This window comes from Crocodylus porosus, unplaced genomic scaffold (genome assembly GCF_001723895.1).
Source record: "Crocodylus porosus isolate Cpor-Errol unplaced genomic scaffold, CroPor_comp1, whole genome shotgun sequence".
NCBI classification, from domain to species: Eukaryota; Metazoa; Chordata; order Crocodylia; family Crocodylidae; genus Crocodylus; species Crocodylus porosus.
The window spans coordinates 12468600-12494273 of record NW_017728924.1 but is presented as its reverse complement, the minus strand read 5'-3'; the positions used below and the strand labels follow the sequence as shown (position 1 = coordinate 12494273).

The 25674-nt window shown below is 45.8% G+C and overlaps 1 protein-coding gene across 5 annotated transcripts in view; it reads right to left on the bottom strand.

Annotated features, from left to right (window-relative positions):
- ARHGEF9 (Cdc42 guanine nucleotide exchange factor 9) overlaps positions 1-25674 on the bottom strand; it is a 327093-nt gene that overhangs the window by 259162 nt on the left and 42257 nt on the right. For all 5 annotated transcript variants that reach the window (XM_019540350.1, XM_019540349.1, XM_019540353.1 and 2 more), the window contains one exon: positions 23235-23344. In XM_019540350.1, coding sequence (XP_019395895.1) covers positions 23235-23344 — 110 coding nt within the window. The remainder of the gene's footprint in view (positions 1-23234; positions 23345-25674) is intronic.

Genomic DNA, 25674 nt, shown 5'->3' with positions numbered 1-25674 from the left:
TGTACAAGTACATGAGAAAAGCCACCATCAGAAACTGGCATTTTTCTTGCTTAACAGAGCTAAGAGTCCACAGGTTAAGCGGACCTTGGACACTTTCACAGCCCTAGAGAAGTGAGTCAAAGCTAAGGCTGGAGTCATGGTGACAAAGCAGCGTTGGGCAGCTTCTGGTCCAGAACAGCCTGAATACAGAATTTCTGTCTATAAGAGACAATTTAACTCATTACAAAATCACTAAATCCATATAGCAACAATTAAGATGTTTTTGAGGGCCCTGTTTGCAACAAAAATCCCTGGTACCTTTTAAAAATGGCAGAGGAAAGGCAGGGTAGTTGCTTTAAGTAAGATGTTCTTCGATGGGAATCACCATGACTGAAATGATTACTGTTCCCTGCCTAGGTTCTTCTTAAACCAATTTTCACCATGAGGAAAAAGTATGTCAGGAACCTGGAGCTTCCAGCACAGCATATGTGCAGGAATGCATGGACCCCCCCACCCTTCGTTAGAGGGCACGTGTCAGATCTACCATTCATGCAAGCATGTGTACAGAGCTGGGGAAAGGAGATATGCTGTGGCAGGTGAACATCTCACCTTAAAGTCATGGGTGACTAACCTATAAAACATGTGCCACAAGTGGCACAGGCAGCCACTGTGTGGCACACCACACATCATAGGAGGGACAGGCAGCACAGCAGCAGCAAAGGCAGGGAACAGAAAACAGAGCAGGAGATCAGGCAGGGAGCAGCGGGTAACAACCAGAAAGCAAAGCTGCACTTTGGGCAAGGAACACAGGGCACAGAGATAAAGCAGAGCAGTAGATCAGGCAGAGGAAGGGGATCGTTGTTGCATCCAGGGAGGGTTCAGGGCTAACTCGTGGCATGCCTGACAAAAAGGCAGATCCCTCCTGACACCCCATTTTAAGCATTGTGCAGTTCGGGTGCTCTTTCAAAGCTGAACACCTGCAAAGTCACTATAAAAATTCAAGCACTGGTGACACAAAGCAGAGACCCTTGTACAGATTGGGCTGCAGAGAAGTTGGGCTTCCTGAGCAGAAAATCCTCAGTTCTGGTCCCCCTAACGAACACCTGGATTTGAGCAGACAGCCCCAGCCTCCATTGCTCATGCCTACAGGAGCTGTTCTGAGGCACTCATTCAGAAGAAAAACCAAACAAGGCTTGGCGAAAGCCAGCCTGAGCCTTGAAATAAAAAGTTTCCATGCTCACCCAGGAGGAGTTGCCTGTTTGACAACATGAAGCCTTTTGTCAAGGAAGGGGCAGGGGGAACAGAGAGGATTTTTCTGTGATTTGAAGCTGTTTTAGGTGTAAGCCTGGAGGAATTAGCTTTAACGTTCCATTTCAGCTTTTTCCTCCCTTCTCCCTTTTTTCTACAAACTTGCATCTTCGTGCTGTCAGACTTTGATGGTTTTATGTAACTGTTTAAAAATTGAACAAGCTTCTTAACTTAGATTTAGCAGAATATACTTTTTTTGCCTCTCTCTTGAATGCACTTAGAGAAAAAGGACTGCTGGAGAATGAGACCTTTTCCAGTCTCTGCTCTCAGACCACCTGTCAGTATGCGCAAGGCCACTTCTTCGAGAGCTGTCTTGTACAAGATGGTGAGCCTGCCATAGTCCCTGACAAGCAAAATCCAACAGAGAGACTCATCTTGAAAAAAATGTAAAGCCAACACAATGGGGAAACTTATCCCCTAGAATTTGCATCTTCAGTGGAAACAGACCCTGGAATGCAGTGATGATGAAGAAATCAGAGTGATGATGGACTATAAACTGTACACAAGCTCATGGGATAAGATGGCATGCTCAGAGGCATTACATCATTGAACAGGAAGGCAGCAGTATCAGTCTCTCTGCCTCTGCTAGAGATCCAGGTTGGTACAATCCTGGGCACCTCACTATAGCAGAATCAAGAGAAACTAGAGGAAGAAGTGCAAGCAAAAAAAAATTAAAGGACAATGAGGACTTGCTTAGAAGAAAAGAACTAGATATGCATAACTTGATGATACAATTTCTGTCATGGAAGGACAGGATACTAGCCTGCAACAGGCTGAAAGGAGACAGAGGAATTATCTAGGATAATAGACATCACTGCATAAACAGAACTAAAGGGCTAAAGTTAAGAAAGGGGAAATTTAGGCTTTGCTTCCAGAAAACTTGCATGAACAGAAGAGCAAAGATAATAGAGAATCCCCCCAGCAGATGTGGTGCAATATCTATTTCTGGAAACATCTAAAAAGTATGAAACATCTCACAGGGAACCAATTTCTGTGGCACCCAAATGGGTTTGATGAGGTGTTCAGGAGCCTCTGCTTTAACGTGTGTCATTAAAGGAAAGGAATTGAGCTCTAGGCAGAGCACTTGTAGTGGGCTGGGGACTAACATGTTGGAACCTAGGCACTGATCCATACCTCTCTAGCAGGGCAAAGATGGTGAGCCCCACCACTTCACAAGGGCTGAAATGGCTTATCAAATGTGCGGTAGTAGTGAGGAAAGGGAAACTACCTTCAGAGATTTATGTGCTCCCTACCCAGATGTTGATTTATTCCTTCCAAGTAAAGAAACCATGTCTGTGAGATGAATAGGCTAAAAAGGATGGCACTTCAGATCAGCAAAGGCAGAGCAGCTTGGCTAGGATGCCTAGATGTGAAAGAGAGAACAGGGCATTGCTGCCAACTTCTGTGGCTTGACAACGAATCCTAGGATAGTTGGTGTTTTTTAAGCCCCAGCTCATGAAGTCATGTGATTACATGAAAACATGAGTTTAATGAAAGCAGAGAAAGTTCCCTGTTTGTGTTACTAGGCAGAAAAACTTGAAAAGTGGCACCTTAAGGGTTCAAAAGCCCATAAGCTGACTCATAGGCTTTTTAAAAAATGGCCTGGATTCTTAAACCAGATTCATAACTCTTGAATGGTTGGAGCTAGCTCTGCTAATGGCAGAAAGGCATGGGAAAATTAACAACAAAAATATTAAATAAGCAAATATTGTTTCTCTATTACTCTTCCTGTGTCTTTACTTGGATCTTGAGCTGTTCAAGGCAGGGGTTTCTTCTTTCGTCTTGTATAGGGCAAAGCCTGAATCCTGACTGAGGGCACTGGACATTACTGCACATGAAACCCTCATTAACATCATCTCTCACTTCATTCTGCTTCCAAGCCTGGAGACACACACCACTGGGCTGACTCCACTCTGACATATGACATCCCACCCACAGCTCCCAGCAAATGTCTGGGCCTGGGAAAGTGACAAGTCACAGCAAAACAGAGCTCCTGTTTTAGCCAAACAGGACCATCCTATCCCCCTGCCTAGGAACAGAGAAAAGTTCAGTCTAATTCTATTCCACACAGATTTTTATACTGTACGTATTGCTATAGCATCCAAGTGCCTTCTAGTAGAGCTGCAAGCAAAGTGACTGACATGTGTCACATGTTGCTTGTTCTCCCATCAGAAGCACCAAATAATTCCACAGACAAAATTCACTCATTAACCCTGAGGATACTTCCTGTGATGTTGGGATCCCAGATATCAAAATCTATGGTTCATGGTGTGTAATAATACTAGCACCCTCTGCTGTATTTTACTTAACATAACAGAACCATCCACTTACCCTATCTTTCTCAAGCCATGAAATTGCTAAAATGAAACCAACTGCTCCATACTTTAGAGAACAGAATCTGAAGAACTAACACACAAAACCAAACCAAATGCTTTTCAAAGCTATGGCTTCTATGGCTTCTTGCAGCTGAGAAACAAAGGAGAGCTTGCCAGACACCTAAGGAGTAAGTCATACCACCAGCCTCTGAGGAGGATGTTACAATGATCTTCATCTTAGACCTGAGAAAACTGGCAGAGAAGGGTGAGAAACCTCAGCTAAAGCCATACAGTGCATCAGTAGTAGATGTAGGAACAGAATTGAGTAGTGTATTATTATTATTATTGTGTTGTACTGCCTTAAAACTCCAGTCATGGATCAAGGCCACACTGTGCTAGATACTGTACAAGGGCAGTCTGTCCCAAACAGTATACAACCCAAGAGTGTAACCACTAGACTAGAAATTCTTGCTAATCAGACAACAGAATAGCATCCTAAGAAAATTTTGCTGCCAAAATATTTTGATAGCCCTGAAGGAGAGAATGTAACTGCATGGCTAGGGGCAGAAGTTACACATACACCAGTTTAAGTAATCAGAAACTGATTTAAACCTGTAACAGAACAGATGTTCAGTGCACCTAAACCAGTTTCAAAATGGCTGAAACCGGTTTGAGATAAACCTGGCTGAATGTAGAATCAGACTTAAGCGACTGAGCTCATACCGGTTTATGTAACTTCTGTCCCAGGCCCCTTCTTGGTTTAAGTTAAACCAGAGTCCTCCAGCATCACAGCAGGCTTTCTGGGCTGGGCTCTCAGCTCTAGGGAGCAGGGCTGGCCCCATCCCTCTGCTCCTCGGAGGCAGACAGGGGTAGGGGCCTGGCCAGACGCTGGCTCTGGAGGGGAGCAACAAAGAGATTTATTCCCCTTACTCCCTCCCCTGTCCCACCAGCACAGACCCGCATGTCTCCGCTAAATGCTCCAGCAGTGGGGGCACGGCCAGCCCCTGCCGTAGCTTGGAGTGAACTGGCCAGAGAGGGGGTTTAATTCCCCCCTCCCTGTCCCACCAGCAAAGACCCAAGCTGGGGTCCCCTGGGCATTCCCCCCTCACTGCTGCAGCAGCAGGTCCGGGGTGAGGCCAAATGCTGGTCAGCATGGCCCCTGAGGCAGAAGGGGCAGGGTGGGGGTTTATTCCCCACTGGGGTAGGGAAAGCTGCTGTAGACTGCATGGGGTGAGTGGCAGCAATGCTGGGGGGGGCTCGGGGGTCTATTGTGCCCTTCAAGCCCCAGTGCCGCCACTCACCCCATGCAGTCTGTGGCAGCTCTGACCTCCCGCTCGTGGCCCCCCACCGGGAAGAGGCTCTTGCTCCCCAGACACCAGGACAGGGGCTGCTGCCCCATCAGGGCCCTGCCTCCTCACCGTTCCAGTGGCAGGGTTGAGGGCCCAGCCAGCGGCTGGCCAGCACACCCCCTTAGACAAGGGGGCAGGGAGGGGGGTTATTCCCCACTCCCTCCAACATCTGGTGGAGGGGGTAGGAAGGGGCTTATCTCGCTGCTCGCCCTGCACAGGGAGAGAGTGGCAGCAGTGGCAGCTGGGGCAGGCAGACCCCGGTTGCAGTCTCCCAGGGACAGTGGGGGTAGAGAAGAAAATAACCCCCCTCCCTGCCCCCTCTGCCTCAGGGGTCATGCCAGCCAGCTGCTAGCTGTATCCTGGCCCCGCCACTGCAGTAGTGAGGAGGGAGTGCCAGGCAGACCCTGGCTTGGGTCCATGCCAGTGGGACAGGAAGATTAATGAGTGTTTTACATCTGGAGCTTAACCTATGGTGCATCTGAAATCTAAACAGACAGAGAGAGAAGAATCAGTTAAAGGAGCCCTTGGAGCAGACTTGCAGAACTGTGCCACATGCTGCAGCTGTGTCAAAGCAAAACCAAATAATAGCATCATCATTTGAGGCAAATCCTGGCCCTGCCTCCAAAGCTGCAGAGACTTCACTGACAGCAGAAGTGCTGCGATTCCACTGAGCAAGGGGACAGGCTGGCCGAGCTGCAGGGAAATGAACGCTCCCTCTGAGGGGCTTGCAGTTCAGCTCTGCGAGAGCCCTAGCACATTGTGCCCCACGGTGCAAACAGCAAGAGCGGAAGGAGCAAAATGCTGACCATCCTGACCTCCCTGAGCCTGACGTACAAGGGCTATTACAGCCTTAAGGCTGGAACAGCTGTAACTCTTTGATGTGCTGGAAAAGGCATCATCCCACTGGACCCTTTGGCAGATGGGCCAAGGGCACAAGCTGGTACCAACAGATTTTCCCCTTGGCCAGGTACGGACATTACACTTTTACTGGTATAAGTGATCAGAAACTGCTCTATACCCATAACAGAACAGAAGTTCAGCACATATAGCCTAGTTTAAAAATGGCAGAACCAGTCTAAGATATGCGCCCCCACCCCCCAAAAAAAAGGCAAATGTGTGTTATGTTCATTACTGATCCAAACTATGTCACTTACAGAAAACCCTGTCATTTAAATCGATTCTTCTTCAGGCTTTTTGAATGCCTATACCTGGTCCTTATGACCAAAAGTGACTTCAAACGGCCTCCCCAGTTCTTCTCCCTTTGACCAATTTTAGCCTGTTCTGTTTCTCTCCTGGAGCAGTAGGAAGCGCCTTAGCTTTCACAGATCCCTTCTAACCTCCCAGACTACAAGCCAGAGACAAGAGCCATCCCACAGTCTTTGCAGATGTCATACAAGGCCACAATAAGTCAGTAGCTCTCTTTTCACTTTCTACTAGCAGCTGAACTACACCTTGCAAAATGTGGAACACTTGTGCCTGTGCCAGTCTATATGGGGCAGCTTATGCATGTCACAGTAGGAAACTCCTATTAATTACCCAGCTCATTCTGATTTGCAGCAGGTCCTAAATTCCCTCACACACTTCCATTCAGCTCAGCTGTTCAGGGTCAAGGCCAAGTTACCCACCACCCAGCTTCTGCCTTTATTTTGTGTTCCACATCTCCCCACACATCCTCCTGCCTGCAGCATCCAATTAAATCTGTGTGGGATGACCTCAATTAGCCATTTCCTGCTAATGGATGTGGAAAACGGAAGCCATAACAATGTTTTCCACCGACAATCCTTCATGATAAAGCCTCCACGTGGATGTTGAAGGGTGCAGGATGTCTGATTATTTAATTAAACACTTATATAGAAACTAGCAGCTGCATTTAAGGCACAGGTTTCCTGTAATCTTTTGCTGTCATCACAGTACTTCTCCTCTCATACATACACCTGACACACTCATTTAACTGACAGGCCAATAAATCAGCACTAATCCCCTCCTTTTTATATCTAGTTATGTATGCTGATTTTCAGCTGAGGTCAGCTATTTAAAGAAACCGCAGTGCTCCAGCTGGCATGGCCCCACCCACCCTGCTGGATGGAAATTCCAGTTATAAAATGCTCAGTTTGTAGTAGGCCTGTGCAAAGTGGCTAGTATTCAGTTCAGATTCAGCCAATTCAGGGGACAGTGATTTGATTTGGTGATTCGAATCACTGTCCCAACTCAATCTGGCCAAATCTGATTTGGAAATTCAGCTGCTTTCAAAACCCCTGTTGCTCCCCAGCCTTCCTCTGCTCCCCCCACAGATGCCCTGCCCAGGCCAGCTCCAGCCCTTTAAGGAAAGAAAAAAAGCCTGAAAAAACCCCAGACTGTTCCTGCCAGTGGGGTGCAATCCCAGCTGCCCCACACCACATGGCTGGGGGAGTGAGGGGGGCTGGGGAGGCTCATACAGAGCCCCCCATGCAGCATGGGGCAGTGGGGATCACCCCACTCCCAGCAGCACCCGGTGACCACCGGGCCTTCTTTTTAAAGTACCAAGCTAGGGTGGGCAAGGCAGCCATGGGGAGGGGCTGGGGGGATCAGGGGAGCTGGCAGGGGTCCCCCCATGGTCCCCTCCCCGGCTCCTAGTACTTACCAGTGGGAGCTGCAGCCACCAGGAACTGCCCAAATCATCAAAGCTCTCCAAATCTTTGCCAACGCTTCGGAGAGCTTTGAATCGATTTGGACCTTTAAATCGGTCCCCTGATTCAATTCAGATTCGGAGATTTGGCCGCTGAATCAGGCCAAATCTCCTCCTAATCAAATCACCACCCGAAGCTTCACACAGCCCTAGTTTGTAGTGGGTCAAACACCCTTTTCATTCTCAGAGGTTCACTTATCCCCAGCCTATCACTTCCCAGAATTTGTACATATGACAGAAGCCTGTAAGAGAGAAACTGATGGCTAATTTGGGGACTTCTTTGAGATAATTTTTTTTACATTATTCTGATAGATTTTTGGACATGGGGAAAGGAATGGGAAATCCAAAAAGCTGTGGTAGATGTTTCCTAAAACATCCAAATTCTGGATGCTTAAGTAAATTTTGTCCAAATGATATTAAATTTTGGAGTATATATAACTGGCAGAAAAATATCATGGGAATAAGTAATGATGAGTGTCCGAGCACCAATGCCTTAAATGTCATACACTAATTCAGTTGTATTGGACTTGGTCATCCATGGTTCAGAAAATAACAAGCCTTCTTAAACAGGAAGGGGGTATTTTTAAAAGAAGATACTATACCTACAGGCACAAAGAAATTTTCCTACAGCTCCAGTTCCAACCTTGTCTCCTTTGTATACTATGAACAATACCTTGGTCTGGAACTGTGCAGTATACAAAGCTGCCTAATAGCTCAACAATGTGCTGCAAGTAGATCTATCAGAGTGACAAACTATTGTAGTGGTATTATAGATAATGCTTTTATTTAGCTTAGCAGAGACCCTAACATACAGGCAAGTGGAAGGGTTGAATGTTCTCTCTCATGATGCAAACATATGGTGCATCTAACCATCATAATATCTGTATGTACAAAGCATGCAGATTTATTGTCAAGTGTTAGCTTTCTCTTTCAACATCATATAGGCTGATTCAAGGACAGAACTAGACAGGCTGAGAGGAAGCTAAGAGAAGACTGTAAGGTGACTGTCAGGACAAACTTCCCAACAGCAAGATACAGAAGAGTCTTCATGTGAAAGAGTGACAGACTTGTCATTTTGGACTTTGAGACCTAGATTAAGCAATGCCTCAGAAAACACATAGGAGGTCGAAAACTTGCACTGGTTTGCAGTTTACTAAGTGAAACCAAAGGGAAAGGAGAGAAAAAATAAAAACCAGAAAAAGAAAGCAAGTCTGCCATTATCTCATACTGTTATTTCTACATGCTTCATAGAAGAAACTGCTGTTAAAAATGCTCAATGCCCATGGGCAGATCCAGGATTTCCTAAAAGGTGGTGCAGCACACTGCCCCTCAGACCACGGGGAGATGGGACCAAGGCATGGCTGGAACCCCTGGGCCAGTGGGAGACATTGGAGAGCTGGGCAGGGAGCAGGCATATGAAGGGGTGGGAGCACCCTGCCATCGCCACTACTACTGTCCCCAGCTGGCCAAGGGATGGGAGGTGAGGGGCCAGAGCTGCTCCTACTCTGCCCCAGCTGGGGGTTGTAGGGAGTCAGACTTGGCTGGGGACCGTGGTAGTAGTGTGATGTTTCCTCCTTCCAGCCCCTGCTCCCTGCCCCACAATGTCCTCCACCAGTTGGGAGCAAGTTCTAGAAGGAGGAATCTGTGCATCACTGCCATTGTCCCTGGCTGAGCCCAGCAACTTGCGCAGTTGCTCCCAGCAGTGCAGAGCAGGAGCAGCTCTGGGACTCCCCCATGCCTCTGTCAGCTGGGGACAATAGCAACTGACACATGGGTTCCTCCTTCCAGCATCTGCTCCTGGCCAGCTGGAAACATCTCCAGGGGAGGGGTGGGCAGAAAGCAGGTGCTGGAAGGAGGAACCCGAGTGCTGTTGCCATTGTCCTCTGCTGAGCCTGGCACCCTGCAGTGCCATATCCCATGGCTAGAGCAGAAAAAGAGTGGCTCTGGGAGGGGGGTAATGGCTCGGGGGTGGGGAATGGGTGTGACCACACCTCTCCTGCTTTAACCCCTGTTAATCCCTGAGAATGACAGAACCTCTCTGGTCCCTCCTTTTCCATGAGAAAGGCAACAAGTACTCCCACCCTGCTGAACTGCCACCTGGTAACACTCTGCTTGTCTCTGGAAAGAATGTGTTCTCAAAATATCTCCCAACCAAAAGAGAATGAACAAAAAGCTGCTGCCCCCCTCTCTCCTCTCTCCCATCCCTGTTTGCTGTATGCATACCAAAGAGCTCTGTTTCCACTTAATGCACATGTACTGTAGCTATTTCTGTGCAGGAGTGACGCAGCTTTGTTTGCATAACTGAGTTCCCACCTCATGATCTGTCACTCTAATACACTGAAAAGTAATAGCTGGAAAAATGTGCAGCTCCCCAAATCAGCTCTCCTCCTATCCCAAAGCAAAAGCATAAATTAATCTCCCTGAACAAGGGTGTAAAACACGCTACAGCAAAAAGCAAGACACCAACACACCCCTGATGATCAACTGGGTTGTGGGGATTTAATTCTACTGTGTTTTTGCTCCAAGATTAGCAAAACAGAGATGTAAAAAAATACAGGTCATCTAGCAAGATGACTATTTGACATAGCAAGTATTTATGTGCAGGTGCCTAAGTTCAATGTAAGCCAGGCCTGGTTTCTAAAAATTCAGTTTTTAAAAACTACAATTTGTGGGAAAACGCACTGTGGAAATGCCCTGTCAGAAAAGCTTAGAGCAGCACTGCTTCAGATGAAAAACTGAGTTGCTGAGTTGTAGCCACAGACCACTCCTGAAGAAGGCTTCATATTTTTTGGATGCAAAAAGAATAAGGCTGTGCAGCAGAGATACACAATGAAGCCAGGAAGAGAAAATCACTTAGGAGGACAAGTTGTATTTTAGTGGATCTGGCTATCAGCTAATTTAACCCAGCAACTTGGCAGAAGTTAATATCAGATGCTTCCAGAGGAAGGTGATCCAGCCTATTCTAAGGCAACTTCACAATTGTGCAATGGTTCTCGATTCCTGTGATTATCTCCACCTATGCCCAGAAGCATGACTAGTTTTGACTAGTTTTACCTCCGTGTATACTTACCTAAAATGAGTCAAGCCTTCAGATTCTTGTTTAATCCTTAACCTTTACCAAATCCTTGTTTAATCCAAAGGTTAGGCTTTGATAATTCTGAGTAAGACTTCAAGATCCGAGTGGGCTTTTTCTTGTTTGTAGTTCTTAAAATGCAGCCCTATAATTTGACACAACTCCTGGCAGATACTTCCTCCAAGCTATTTCTAATGGTATTTCCTTCCATTGATTTAACTTGCCATTAATGACCTCATGCAAGACCTTTGTTCTCAAGGCCTTGGACAGTGTGGAGAGGGGAGGAAAAACATTCTGCCCCGCACACTTGATATAGATGCATAGGGTTGGAAGGGACCTCAAAGGTGATCTGGCCCACTCCCCTCCATGAATGTAGGAATGCTGCTCCTAAATCCTCCCTAATAAATGTTCATTCAGACTCCTATTAAAAACCTTAAGATGGAGAAAGGTAGAACACCTCCTTCGCTGATCTCCATTCATCCTGTCTGCCCACCCATCCCTGCACACAAAAAGGAGTTGCCAGGTTTCACTGGAGTTCATGCTTAGGTCTTTGCGAAGCCTCCTGGGTGACTGATTCAAGAACACTACCTGCTGTTATCCCACAAGGCTCTTTTCAAAACGCACCTGCAGCAGGCACAAAAAACTCCAGAGATGCACAATGTGAAGATTAACTCTACTCCAAGAAAAACATTTCTCACCTGCTCCCAGAACTAGTTTGTCAGAAGATAGAAGGCGATTCTAGAAATGGCTCTGTTCTTATACTTCACCAAGACAGTATGCACTAGGTTCCTTACTTACAATTTTGGTTGTTTGCTTACAGGGTAATGGGGCAGCAAGGGGCTCAAGTGCTGTACTATTCAATTACAGGTCAAACACCTGACATGCTGCTCAGAAGCTCTAATGGAAAGGCTATCATAGATCAGAACTGGCTCCTCAAACATAGCATTTCCATTGCGATGCAAGGTGCTGATATAGATTTGGAAGCTTCCCAGTGGCCAAGCCTGGGTCATCCTGCCAGGAAAGCTGAGACTAGCTAATAGCTGTTCCTGTATTTTGGTATCAAGACAGGAAGACAACGGCAAATCCGTTTTTCTTTTGTATGGTCCTGGGTATGGTCAGTATACATTGATGATGGCATCTTCATTACTGTCTCTGCCAGAGGGAAATCTTTGGTTTGCTTTAAAACAACTATTCTTTTCTCATCTCTTAAATGACTATAAAAATTCATCCCCAGCTATGAAAATTCACCATGGACCCCAACTCCCCTTTGCAAAGGCCAGTTATCAAAGATGTCAGGAATTCTCACACACAAAAAAACACTGCATATTTTAGTCAGGTATACAGTGCTAGATAGAGAGGCTAGTGGCAGGGAGAAGCAAGGGTCAGACTATTAAGTGATAAGTGAAAAATGCAAGCCACATTCTCCTTTCAATTCCTTTCTCTTGGTTTTAGGGGTGATATGCCAAATTAGGCCACAGTCTGGCTATAGTCTACCTAGTTAAAGAAAAAGCTATTACAACAGGGCAGCCACTCGTCTAGCCTACACTGAAAATATACCTGCAGCATACTGTTTACAATTCACTACAGTCACTTCCCATCATTATGCTGGCTCTGACTTGACCAAGCCACTTTCCTATGCAAATGTGTTAGAGAGATCAAGAACAATCGACAGCATGTCAAGTCAACCTCAGGAGACAAAGCTGCATAACTTCAGCCTGGTCTCGATAGGTGTCCACTTATTTCTCATTCAAGGACTAACCTTACTTAAAAGATCTGCAAAAGGGACTTTACATTTAAAAAGAGAAAAAGGTACTCAGAATGCAAAGACTATTGGTGGAAGCATTTGTTCTCAGCTACAGAAGGTTTTTTGCGATAAGGTGGGGAAAATCATTTAGTACTAAGCAGCCTGTTTCCTGTGAAAGTACTTCTCCTGGCACCCAGGGCTCTACAAACTCAGCACAAAATTGCATTTGACTCAGGGACTATTTCACCTAACAGCAATTATTTTGCACTACCTTCTCTCACTCACTCACCACGTCAAACATAGTACTGGACAACTTCACTTGGGGAACATCCTAACTTTGAAGACAACAAATAAAGCAATAAGACAAATGGCTGGACATACAAGGCATGCACCTAATATGCATATTAATTTACATGTATTTCATTATTTATAGACTCCCTACTATAATGCTCATCCATTCCTACATTTTTCCTTTTTTTCATTAGAAGAGGATCATGCACAAACTAAATTCCACCAAACTCTCAGATTAGGGTCCAAAGTGGTATACAGACCTGGAGTTCATCCTCTGAAAGCAGAGGAAGAGTTTTACAGTAGCCAAAGTGAAACTGTGACTGGGTATTACAGGGGAATGTCATGGGAAGAACAGCCAGGAAGTTAGCCAAGACTCAGATGCAGAAGCTACTTTCCAGATTCCCTCTTCATATTACTCCCTCTGTGCCAGGAAATCCCTCCCCTGCTTCATACTGGAAGACTCAGGCCATCACAACAGCTACCCACCAACTGGTTCTTTCTGCTTGCTTTTGCGCACCTCTCCTGAACGCATTCCCCTGGAGCTCTTTGAATTAATGGACATGAATACAGCCTGACATCTTGAAACAGTTGTGCTTTTCTTCCCCATTTAAAACATTTCACCATTCCTCTCAAGAAGGTAGATCAGGAACATTTCTTTGCATCCTGGTGAAGATACCCAGGTGGGATTGTTGATTAAGACTAAAGGATTATATTGGACTGCAATGGGCTATTTTTTAACTTTTAACCATCTGCACACAACCCTGAAAGCTCTCTTCATGAGAAAACTCTTGATTTTTGGCCAGTGTACAAACTCCTAGATTTTAGAAATTGAGTGTAACTTATTGGGGAAATTTCCTTCGTTCTATTCAGTTAATTTATGAGTGGCTTAAGTGATGGTGTTGCTATCATTTCACTTGGGAGGTCATTCCAAGTTGTTAAATTTCACTGTTAAATAAAGTTTTCCTGACATCTAACCAAAGTTTTCCTTTGTAATTTCACCTCATTACTTATACTTTCTCCTTCATCAGCATTTACATCTTTCAAGTCCAGGTACCGTATATATGGTTAATACTCCACCTTGTTCTAGCTGTGTATTTGAGGTTGATAGTGAAGTACAGTTTAATGTAAAAACCCTGGGTTTCTCATGGGTTATACTAGTGACGATCTATTGTTCCCAGGGTAAAACACAGAATATTTTAAAGCACGGGTATTACGTGAGAGTGAAAGTATTCAAACCAAGTTTCAGGTCAGCGTTAGGGACCGAAAATGCAACTAAAGCCACTCAATGACTTCTGTGAAACCACAGATTCTCACATGCTTTGTACCACAGTTCATTGCTAAAGCTCATTCAGAACTCATGCCAGACCCCTGGTATCACCCCTGGTGATACACCTGACCTAAATTTCTAATCTGTAATGGATCTCCCCAGTCAGGCAATTTTCATTAATCTGGTTACAGACCTCCCCTCAAGCAAAATGCAACGGAGCACCTGTGAGGCAGCCTGCAGGTGAGGGCAGAGCCAATCAGGTGGTCACATGACAACCAGGAGGCCACCTGATTGGAGCAGGGCAGAGCAGCCTCAGTATAAGAGCCGGCACTGAGGAGCAGAGCGGGCAGTTACTGCAGGGATGCTGCTGTGGTAGGCTGCCCTGCAGGAGAGCTTCTGCTCCCAAGAGCCTCTGGGGGTGAAGGAGGATGCTCTTAGGGACCCGGGGGGATCCCAAGCCCTGAGGAAATGGCGATGGGTCTAAGGAGAGCAAGGCCAGATTGGGAAAGGGGCTTAGTGAGCATGGGCCAACTGAGGGGCTGGGCAAGCCCTGATTAGAACTGGCAGTGACGGAGGCCATCTGCAAGGCATGGGACACAGTAAAGGGTAGATTGGAGCCATGTATTATGCCCCTGGCTTCTGGGCATTAAATGGGTAGCCTCCTGCATTCTTCCATCTGGTTTTGATATACCAAGGCATGGCAGATGACTTGGGGCAGAGTGCCTTAGAAGGTGGGTGGGCCAATATTATGACTGGCCCAGAATGGCCCCCTGTCACACGGAAATATAGTTGTGGATTCAAGGCCATCTTGAAGTCACCACCATAGGGAATACTGCATCCAATCAAAGCATCACAGAAACAGTTGTACCGTACTATGTACATAATGCCCTTTGACTTCAGAAGCATCTGGGTATGGAGGATACACTTCCAGATGAGGTCTCAACAGTCACCTTAAGGGGACTTTGAGGCTCGTGACTTAAGAGAAATTACAAATATCTATATCCCCCAACCTCAAGATTCTTTTGTAAAAAAGCCTTGGTAACTAAGAGAGGTTTAGATACTCTCCTCATACAAACTGTATCCCAGAGCAAAAGAATATGGTGACACAGTTAAATAAGGAATTAAAGAAGAAGCAAAGAGAAACTAAGCAAGAATGGGCAGACAGGGTGGAGAGGGGTAAACACAAGATCAGTGTTCAGCTGATGTCCAATATGAGATTGAATGCTGGCAATTTGGAGATATGTAGAAAGGTTATGCCAGATAATGCAAGCTGTAAACTTCCCACAACAAACATTATCGCCTGGAAAGCAGGAAGGAAGGACACATTGCTCTGAAATACAGGAGGGCTGAGGGAAGATCATCATAAACTCATATTTATGGTCTATGCAGAAGGCAGTTCCATGTGTAGTTTCTCAGGGAGCATATAGACTTCTAGCATATTTTGAAGATCACCCTTTGGAAGCCAAGAATCTCTTGTTCTAAGCTTGGAACTTCAAACAGTCTTCTATTGCTTTTCAAGACAAACCACAGACTGCATGTAATTTAAGTAAGAATTCAACTTGATCCTCATCCACAATGATAAAATCCCCCACCACTGAATTACCACTTGGCACCGCTCTGCCAATAGTAATATTAGAGTGGTCAAGGTACCGGCTCCAGCATAGTGCTACTTACTACTGATAGCAGAAACCTAACACTCCTTTAGGAACTGTCTTGTTTAAATTTACATGTTAAATACCCAGAGCAAGCAGAGTTTGTAGGCACTGATGTGCTGATAGTGGAAGCAACCCAACAGAGGAGTAGCATAGTTACAATAACTCCATTCAGAGGTGGCTTGGAATGAACAAGGTCATGGCAAGATGGTTATGTTCATACAGAGTATTCTGCCTAATACACATACAGAAGGAGGTCAGAAGCATCCAACCTGAAACACCTCAGAAGAGTGTACAGTGTTGCAAATCTTGCTGGTCAGTAGGAATCTTCAAACTACTTTTTGCTCAGACTCATGGCCAGCATCTGACAGCAGCAAATGGGTTAACAGGCTCACGGGTTCAATGATACAGGATTCACACACACTCACAGGTTTTCCAGAGCTGGAAAGCCAAGGTAGCCACGGATATATTTAAGGAGCTCCTGGAGTGGGATGAGAAGGACTGTACTAGATACAATGAGTTTAGCAAGTGAAAAAGCAAAGTATGGAAAAAGAGAGAGAGCAGACAGTCCCTAGCAGCAAAATTATTGGGAAAGAAAGAGATTAGAGAGGATGCATTTTCCTGGCTGCCTTCCCCACATACAAATAAACCTCTGATCATCAGTGCACTGATATTTAAACTAATTAGCAAAAATAAATCCATAGGCCTATGCTTCTCTGTCAGCCTGTTCATACGGATGGAAGGACTGAAAATCACTGTGATTAAATACAGCTCACGTCTGAAAATGCAGTAGTTGACAAGCTCATCTCCCCCCTCCCCCTGAAGTAGTACGGTACGAGAAACACAGTGCAGGACATTTCAAATAGAAAAATATCCCCACAAAATGAAATGCTCACTCAGCATCGTACTACAGGATAAAAATAGAAAGTGACAGAGCTAGCGCGGAATACCAAACAGAGCTGCCTGCTCATTACAGCATGGCATCAACAGGGGAAAAAACCCAGAGCAACTTTCCCTTCATTCCCCTCTCCTGCAGGCAGCATGTTGGTTGAATTTTTGTCCCTTATAAATGCGCTGGAATAGAATTAACTTTGGGGAGCTTGGGATTACCGCATATAAGGAACCTAGCTCACGTAGCTATCAGTACTGCAATTACAGCCCCCCTCCTGCCTCCAGAAATAGGCTGCATCTCAGAGAGAAGCAAAGGGCTGGGAGGGGAGGTTGTTTTTCTGTGAATATTCATCACCTTTCTGCAGCAGGTCTGCATGATCCCTGCTATTAGCAGAGGGCATGTTAGTGAAACTGGTCCTCAGTGTGGATGCAAAACTTCCATCCTACATAATCAGACCAGGGCTTGCTTGGCATAAAAGACAATTTAACAGGATTCATAACAAGAAGGCAGGAAGGACTGGGGATGAGGCAGCAGGCAAATCTTGGATACTAAAATACAACTGAAGTCGGCCATTCAGTTTGGGAGGAAGCCTTTCCAACAAAGAACCAGAGCCACAGCTCTGCCCAGAAGGAGCTCAGGGAGCAAATCTCACACTTATTTTTAGAGGGGTAGAAAAGGGGAGTTACCTTCACTTCCACTCTCCCCAGTTCCATTCACGCAGCTAGACAGCCCTCATGGAAGCAATGCAGAAGCAGGCATAAGAGTACCCTGGATACCATTCCCAGCTCTACCACACCCAGGCAAGACCATTAATTAGAGCTTGCTAAAATTTTTCAACCCAAAATGCAGTTGTGATGTCAATGAAACATTTTGAAAATTCATCTCCATTTTGCTGAATGGCATATGTCAACCTCCCTTACACACCTCCAAAAAAAAAAAAGAACTTCAGAAAAGTCAAAACTTCCCATGTCAACATTTTCTAAATACAGTTTTGATCCCAAATGACTGTCCAAAATGTTCTTCAATTCCATTAAGTTAAAGAAAAACAAGCTTCTAGAAGCATTTTTAGAAGTTGGGACACCAGATCATTGCATTCACCCAGAAATGACTTTATTTTTCTGATGTTTCAGAATTGCTGGGGGAACAAAATATTCAATTACCAGTGAAGTTCCCACACTTGATGCACCCTGGAGCCCTAGCTTCCCACCCCTGTCTGGGAAACCTGCACAACTCATCCTTAGCTACCTTGCAGGGGATTGCTAAGACTTAAGTCTAGCTTTGTAAACATTCACTCTCTCTGGCAGTCTGTTTGTGGGCAAGGTGGAAAGGTACTAACTACCAAGAGCTCCTGGAAAAATATAGCTAGGGCAGGATGAAAGCAGGTTAGAAAGAGAACTAGACACCTTATCTTCCAGTCCTACCAGCTGTCAAAACCTCTTCCACTGAGTGCTGCCTACTCCCCTTTTCCTGCTCAAACTTAACGGGAGCAGTGAGAGAGGAGACCACTTGCCTGCTGGAGGATGACAAAGGTCTCTGTATAGTGAGCGCAGATGCATTAAGGCCCATCTGGGCTGCAATATGATTGACAGTGCTGCTGGACATGACATGTCCTTGGCATGGCAATGGGAACCCCTTGTTGAGTTCAGTGACTCTTCGCACCTACCTCTGGGTCACAGGATGATCAGAAAACATCATTCCTCTGCCCAGAACACATGTTCAGTGGTTCAGAAACACAGGGACGTGCAGTGGTATTTCCAGAAGCGGTACCCTGGGCCCAGTGAACAAGAAGTCACCTCCTGGGGCTCCCAGGGAGGCTGCTCACCAGCAGTTCTGTGTTCTCCAGGGTGTGCATGATATGCGAGGATTTTCAGGCACTGAAGGTAACACTGGTGCTACGATCACCAAAGCTAGGTCATCCCCTGACCCTCACTCTGTATCTCAGGCATTATCATTCACAGCATGAAAACTGGGCCTTGCTTCTCCCAGAGCTGGGACTGTGGTTTCAATCTCCTGGATTCAGTTATGTTCCTTCTAAAACCATCAGCTTGGTCCACGGCAGCAAATAAATGGATTGATAAGAGACAGCCCACAAATCTTACCTTTTGTTTACAAATCTTGCCAGGGATTTCTGGCTAGCACAGAGGTGATTTACAGATCCAAAGATCTTAACTCACCTTGGGACACAGGTGACAAATGGGGTTTTCGAAGGCCGCTATTGTGATCCACATTTGTAAATCCCATTCTTGCATTGTTTAACTCAGCACATCTGATTTATAAACTCTGATCAGCCTTTGCACACCTGGCTGTCCTCTGTAATTCAGACTGAGCGACAACCTGCCTAATGGCAGCAATGAGCAAACCTCAGAGGAAGTCTTGATCAGTGCCCAAAAGCCATTTCTCAGAATTATCTCCAGCAGTTCACACGATGCACAACATTTTGGCACTTCTGCTTCTGCTCCTAACCCCAGCATCCAGGTCTCTTTGCTCATCAGGAGACAGTGTAGAAGCCCATTAACCCTGGGATCTCATCTTTTTGCCATTTAATTCGATAGGAAAGATTCTTCCCCCAGACATAGCTTGGGCTTGGCTTGAGGGGACAGGTCTGAAATGAGCTGGAGAAGATGCTCTGGACTTTGTTTTAACCGGCCTTTGTCTGGCCCCTTGAGTGACCTACCTACACTTCAGTAAGAAAGATTTCTTTATACAAATCATTTGGAGTATAGACTCCCTTACTTTTTGGATCTATGGTGCCTTGCAAAATGGGGCTCTGGTCCTGGAGAACAGTAGTGATGTTTATCAGAGTTATTTTAAAGAATGAGGCCTAACACTCCCCATAAAGTTTCATGCTATGTGTGTTACAGCTAACAAATAGCCATGGACTCTCCCCGTCACACTAGGAACGTGTTTTATCATCACAAGTGTGAAAAATACTAAAGTTGTTAAGTGTAGGATTATTCTTAATAGATTAAGAATTTGATTTATTAAACTTGGCTGACCATAGCTCTGCATCACAAAGCCAGCTCCTGAATATGGTAATATTGCCTTTGATATAATACAGCTGATGGCATTCCAAGATACGCCTTGAATACTGTACAACAGGTTACAATGTAGTCTATAATAACAATTCACCTTGAATAATGTTGTTGTTTTCTTGGTTGTCTCCTGAGCACAAACAATCTCTCTGCTGGTTTTGGTTCATGTTTTTCAAGATGGCAAATAGTTAGCAACGCAGTCCAGAGGCTAATTACCAAAACAGCCATCCCAGGTGATTCACTGATGGAATAGCTTGTTCACTACCCATAGAAACACAGACAGAAGAGGATTTTGCTGTGGAATTACCCCTACATGAAGCATTTCTGCCTTAGAAGGAAGGGACAAAAATGGAGGACTCACCCTCTGTACCTGACCCTTGGATAAATTAATGAAATTCTTCCTCAGGGATTTTATTTCAGTACTTTACATCAATAATAAAATGAGAAATAAATAAAGGTGGAATGGAAGGCAGAACATTAAAGATGTCTCCTGAGTGCTCACAAGCCTTCCCCTGCAAATCTTCAGTGACAGTTGCAAGATAAGATCCATCCAATCAGAGGTCAACATCATGTATGGGTGCGTAACTATTAGGACCATGAAAAATTTTGATAGGTGTTTTGATTTGAAGCTCTTTTGATGCGTTTTGAGCTCGAAACAGCAAAATCAAAATGAAACAAAAGGCTTTGAAATGGCTTTGAAACAAAACAAGGGCACTCGAAACATTTCAAAAGTTTTGAAACATTTTGGGTTTCAAAGCCAGGCTTGCTTGCAGATAAACAGAAACTAAGGAGAGGGAGAGGAAAGAGTGGGGACGAGGGGGGAAGGACTGCTCTGATATTGACATCTAGCTCCCGGTTTGATTCCCCCGCTCTCTGATCGCTTCCCCCAGCTCTCTGATCATTTCCTCAGCTTTTCCCGGGGGAGGTGCAGCCCCCGATCTGCACACAGGGTTTCAGCAGGCTGCTGCTGCAGGCTAGGGCCAGCAGCAGATGCTTGGCGGAGCTCGCGCTGAGCGCCAGGAAGACTGTACTGCTGCCACTGGCCCCACCTTGCAGCAGCAGCCTGCTGAAACCTGGCACGCAGATCCAGGGGCCTGTGCCCCCCACAAAGAGCTAGGGAAATGATCAGCGAGCTGGGGAATCAAACCGGGAGCTAGATGTCAATATCAGAGCAGTCCTTCCCCCCTCATCCCCACTCTTTTCTCTCCCTCTCCTTAATTCCTGTTTATCTGCAAACAAGCCTGGCTTTGAAACTGCACTCCCAAGGGAAGAGCTGAGGGAATGAACAGTGAGCTGGAGAATCGAACTGGGAGCTCCAGCTGACAGGTGGATCTGCCCCAGCTCCAGGACAGTGTGCAGCAGCCTGCCAAGCTGCAGCACACCCATGCGATGGTGCAGCTGCTGCATGGGTGCCAGGCAGGAGCGGGAGGGGGGGAGTGATCCCCACTGCCCCACACTGCGTGCAAGGGGGGTTCTGCCATGAGCACCCAAAGGCCCCAGTCACCGCTGCCACAGCCAGTGAGTGCATTGCTTTTTTTTGCTTTTTTTTTTAATTCTGCACACCAGCTGTGGAGCACGCAGATGAAAGCAGGCTGTTGCTGCCAGCTGGGGCCAGCACCAGCACCCGAGTCTGCCTCACGCAGCCCACGCTAAGTGCTGGGAAGAATCCTATGCAGGCACTGGCCCCAGCCAGCAGCGGCAGCCTGTTGTCATCCCGCAGGGAGATCCAGGGGCCTGCGCCCCCCAGGAGGTGTCTGGCACAGCCCCACAGCCCCCTGGATCTGCACGCAGGATGGAGCATGCTGCTGGCAAATGATACTAGTTTTGCTTTGAACAGTTTGAGATGCAGTTTCACAAAAGCCCCTGTACCTACCTCCTTGAAACTTGGCAGGCATCATGCTACCAACCCTGCAATTTTCACCTGAATTAGGCAAGAAATGACAAAGTTATAGGCATTTTTGTGATCCCCCACTATAGCCTATGGGCGAAACGTAACGTGTTGAAACAGCGAAACAGTTTTGACGAAACAAAATGGAACAGTGCTTCAAAACAGCGCAATGAAATGCTGTCCCTTCGAAACAGTGACATGGAAGTCAAAACAAAATGGTGCTGTTTCGCACAGCCCTAGCAACTATTTCTGTCATGACAAACAAACCTACAGCTGCCAAGTCCTTTCTGAAACTCATATTCTGGAAAGGCAGCTGATTGTATAAAATTATACAAAGTGAGGCAGCCACTGAAGAAAGCAGCAACAGGAGAAGCATTAAAATAGTCTCGGTTTGGATAAGCACCTGAATATTCAGATGTTGACTTGAATATCTGAACTCCTGGGTGTAGAGAATTAATGTGCTGTAACCGCAGGCACAGCCGGTGAGCCAGGCCTAGAATTCTGATCTCGCAGAGCTGTTTAACCAACAGCAGTACAAGACTGCTTGCCACCTTTTTGGGTTCTGTCACTACAGGCCAAACTCATTCTCCCTCAGTGAATTTGGGCTGCTAATCTCATTTAAGCCAGTTGCCTCATATCATGGTCCATTGCTGATCCCAACAGGGAACTTCAGAATTCATGGTTGCTTGCCCATTCTTCCCTCACCCTGATGCTAAAGAGGCATGACAGCAGTTATTCAAGAAATAACATCATCTCTTTTTTTGCTCATTCTCCAATAACTCTTCCGTGCTAATGCCATCCACATTAGCATCAGATCGATGAGACTTAGCATATATATAGCACAGTCAACAATATAGCAATTGAGGCACATCCTACCTAAACACACCACCCGAAAGCTTGTGGAGGAAAGGTCTTTCCTCCCCCAGTTTGCCATGTTGGCAACTAAATAAGGGCAATGCTGAATCTGGTCCTATTGCTTTGCTCATTAAAGGCAAGTAGCACAGCTGTTTCTGAGACTCCCCTCAATATATAGAAAAATCAGCGAGGTAGCTGGTATATCTGTCATGATGAAAGCAATTCAGACTCCTATCATGATAGAAACTAGGGATCTCTCTCAAAGGGTCATGCTCACACAGGACAAAAGTCCTGAAGAATAACATGCAATAACCCCAACTTCTGGCAAGCACATGGCATGAGATCACTGATGGCATTAGGACAATTCAGAGCTCAGAGTAAACGCACTACACAAATGGAGATAAAGTCTCCGCTCCCAAACCCAGGAGGTTTCACTTGCAAAGATGGAGAATACCTTCTCTAAAAGAAAAAAGTACTTGGATTTTGTCTGTCTTTGCAAAACACTTTGGAAAGCAGTAGTCACATAAATATGTCTCAGAGATAGCTTCAGTGACAGTAATGAACCCAAAGGACATATGGTAATAAAAAGCAGAGCAAAACTACAGATGATTTGAAATTTCACAGTTTCCCCCATCTGTGAGAAACACTTAGCCAAAGGGAAGGAAGGCCCATTGCCTATGTTAGGTCATAAAACCTCTGATTTATATCGGAGGGAAACTAATCTGGGGGGACAAGGTTAATGCTCCATTTTTTATATTGCAATAAAATAACTCAAACTAATTGAAAAAAAAACTGCCGCTAAAGAAACTGTTCTGGCTGCTAGAAGCTTTTACTAATGCGTGTTGTTAGTTTCCCTGGCTAAGTATGCAGTAGATAAATGCCACCCCTGAAGCAGATAGAGAGATTTTTTAAACAATGCCTTACTTTATCGACTAGCAGCTGCTCAGCTCCAGGCTTCAGGGGCTTCCATCTCCTTCCACCATTCCTGCAATCTCTGCGCACCTCCAAAGTCTTTGAACCCAGGTCGTTCTCAGCTGCCAAGACAAAATCCACAGGATAAAGAAGGAATCATAAAAGATAAACACTGTGTTCTGGCTCAGTCTGTGGGTGGAGGCTGTTCCATCTAAATGAAAGAAACCAAACTGTTTGCAAGACACTTATTCAAGCTTTACTTTATTGTTTTTAGAAAAAGCAGAGTATGTCCCTGCCTATCCCACTTTGGATACTGCAGAAACTCAGGTGTAAATCAAGAGCTGAGGGCCAAATTCAGAAAGATGTAAGTGGGTAGGGGCAGTAGGGTAAGCAAGTAGTTTAAAACGCAGCACAATGCAGAAGTATAATCTGAATGTATTTGTACTGATGGCATGATAGCTCATGAATCAGAAGTGCTACAAAATATTTCTTCCAGGTCCCTGGCAATCTGAAGTCCTCAGCCCTTGTGATCTACAAGAAGTTACAAGCTGAAAGATAAAACTGTTCCTTTGGTCTATGCAAAAGGGAAACAGGCCATACTGTCTGCTAGAGAAGTCAGGGGGCTTTCACCACCCTAAGCTTTTTGGACCAGTCCACCCAAGAGTGCTATTCCCCTGCAATTTTAGGGTAGTTGCATCACTTATACCAAACCCAAATTTGTGCTTAGAAAGACCAGTGGTCCCCAGGGCATTCTTCCCTAAACCAGGGGTAAGCTGGTCTAAAGAATAACTTACCTGCTTTAAAATCAGTTCTATTTTTACTACTCAACCAGGAAGCAAACTCCCCCTCCCCTGCCTGTTCTGCCAGATTTGGCAAAGCACTCTGAAGCCATGAGAAGCAGGTATTTCCCCCTCTCTTTTTGCCACGGATCAGTTTGAATCATTTCCTCCAGTCCACCTTCCACAAAGCAGCGGCCTGGAGTGACACCCACCGGGAGAGAGAAGCTGTAGAAAGACACTACGTGTAGGTCCACAGCTGCTGCCAGCGCAGGCTCCTGAGTCAGCAGGCCGCATGCAGCTTGAGCAGAGCACTAGCAGCATGTAGTGCGTGTGTGTTTGCTTCCCTTGGGACCTACCATCCCTTTCAGGGAGAAAAGCATCTACAGAGAGTGGCTGAATTAGGGAAATTATGTCTGAGATGTGCATCACTGATTTCCCTCCACCCAGCCCATTGCAACACATCCAGACCACAGTTGTACCAGATGCTACTCCATGATGGTCATTTGACTCAGGCTTGCAAACAGAACATCAGATCACAATGCTGCTCTGACCTTCAAAGGTCAGATAGGGACAGTGGAATGGGCCAATGACCAGATAGAGTAAAACCCCTGAGTCCAAGCAGTTCTGAACTCTGGAAGAGTAGAGATAGGAGTCAAAATCTCAACTTGGCAGCCCAGCTCAGCTCTGCCTTGCAGTGGGGTGGCACGCTCTCTGTGTGGTGTGCATTTCAGTAGGACCTACCAACTGAATCAGCCAGACCTTAGTAAACAGCCACAGAAAAGGACCCATTTCCCCTCTATGGTGGGAAGCGGGGACAAGGATTGTCTTCAAAATCTGAAGCACAGTTCAATGAACCTTGATTTAACAGGTCTCTTAACAGTAGTCCTGCGCTGTGCTTCAATGGTTATGTACAAATGTTCAGCACACCCAGCCTAGGTTTAGGCAGTTTACCTTAACCGGGAGTGGCATATGCAGGCATTCAAAACAGCCGGACATAAGTAACCTGGAGTAGTAGGAGGAACTGGTGAGACTGGGAGGGAAGGGTCTGGTGAGTTCATGGGGGGGAAGGGGAAGGTTGCCCAGTCTGGGGGTGGGGGACCAGGGTGATAAAAATAGCCTAGTCAGAGTTGGGGGTATGGGGCTGGGGTGAGTGGCTGGGCTCTCCCAGCCCCAGCGCTGTGTGCAGCATTAGCTAGACCAGGTTAACTCGTTCTTGACCTAAATTAGTGCACCTCCTGAGGTGAACTAACTTAGGATGGGCACACCATTTCTGGGTGATTTAAACCCTGTGAATTCCTGCATGAGTGGGCATTTACATCGACCTAATCCTGGTTATGTCAATTTAAATGTAATGCTTGTACATACCCTACAGTACTGTTCATCAGTGCTCAGGGGTGCTAGGACATAGGGCTTTGGCTTTTTAACTATGAAATTCAGTGCCATGGGTCTAATCTAGCTGCCCTGTGAAGTCAGTGGTGGAGGGGAATCCCAAGGTAAGGGGAAGAAGAGATCTGGAGTTCTGTTTCAGGGGAATGGCTTATTTCAGGCTGCTAAAGCAGGGAACCCAATATTTTACCAGTGTTACCAGGAGAATGATAACACTAGAACCTATTTCCTAAACACTCTCTTGACGTAGTCAGTCTGCTATTATTTTTAGCTGCTTGCATTTCTCT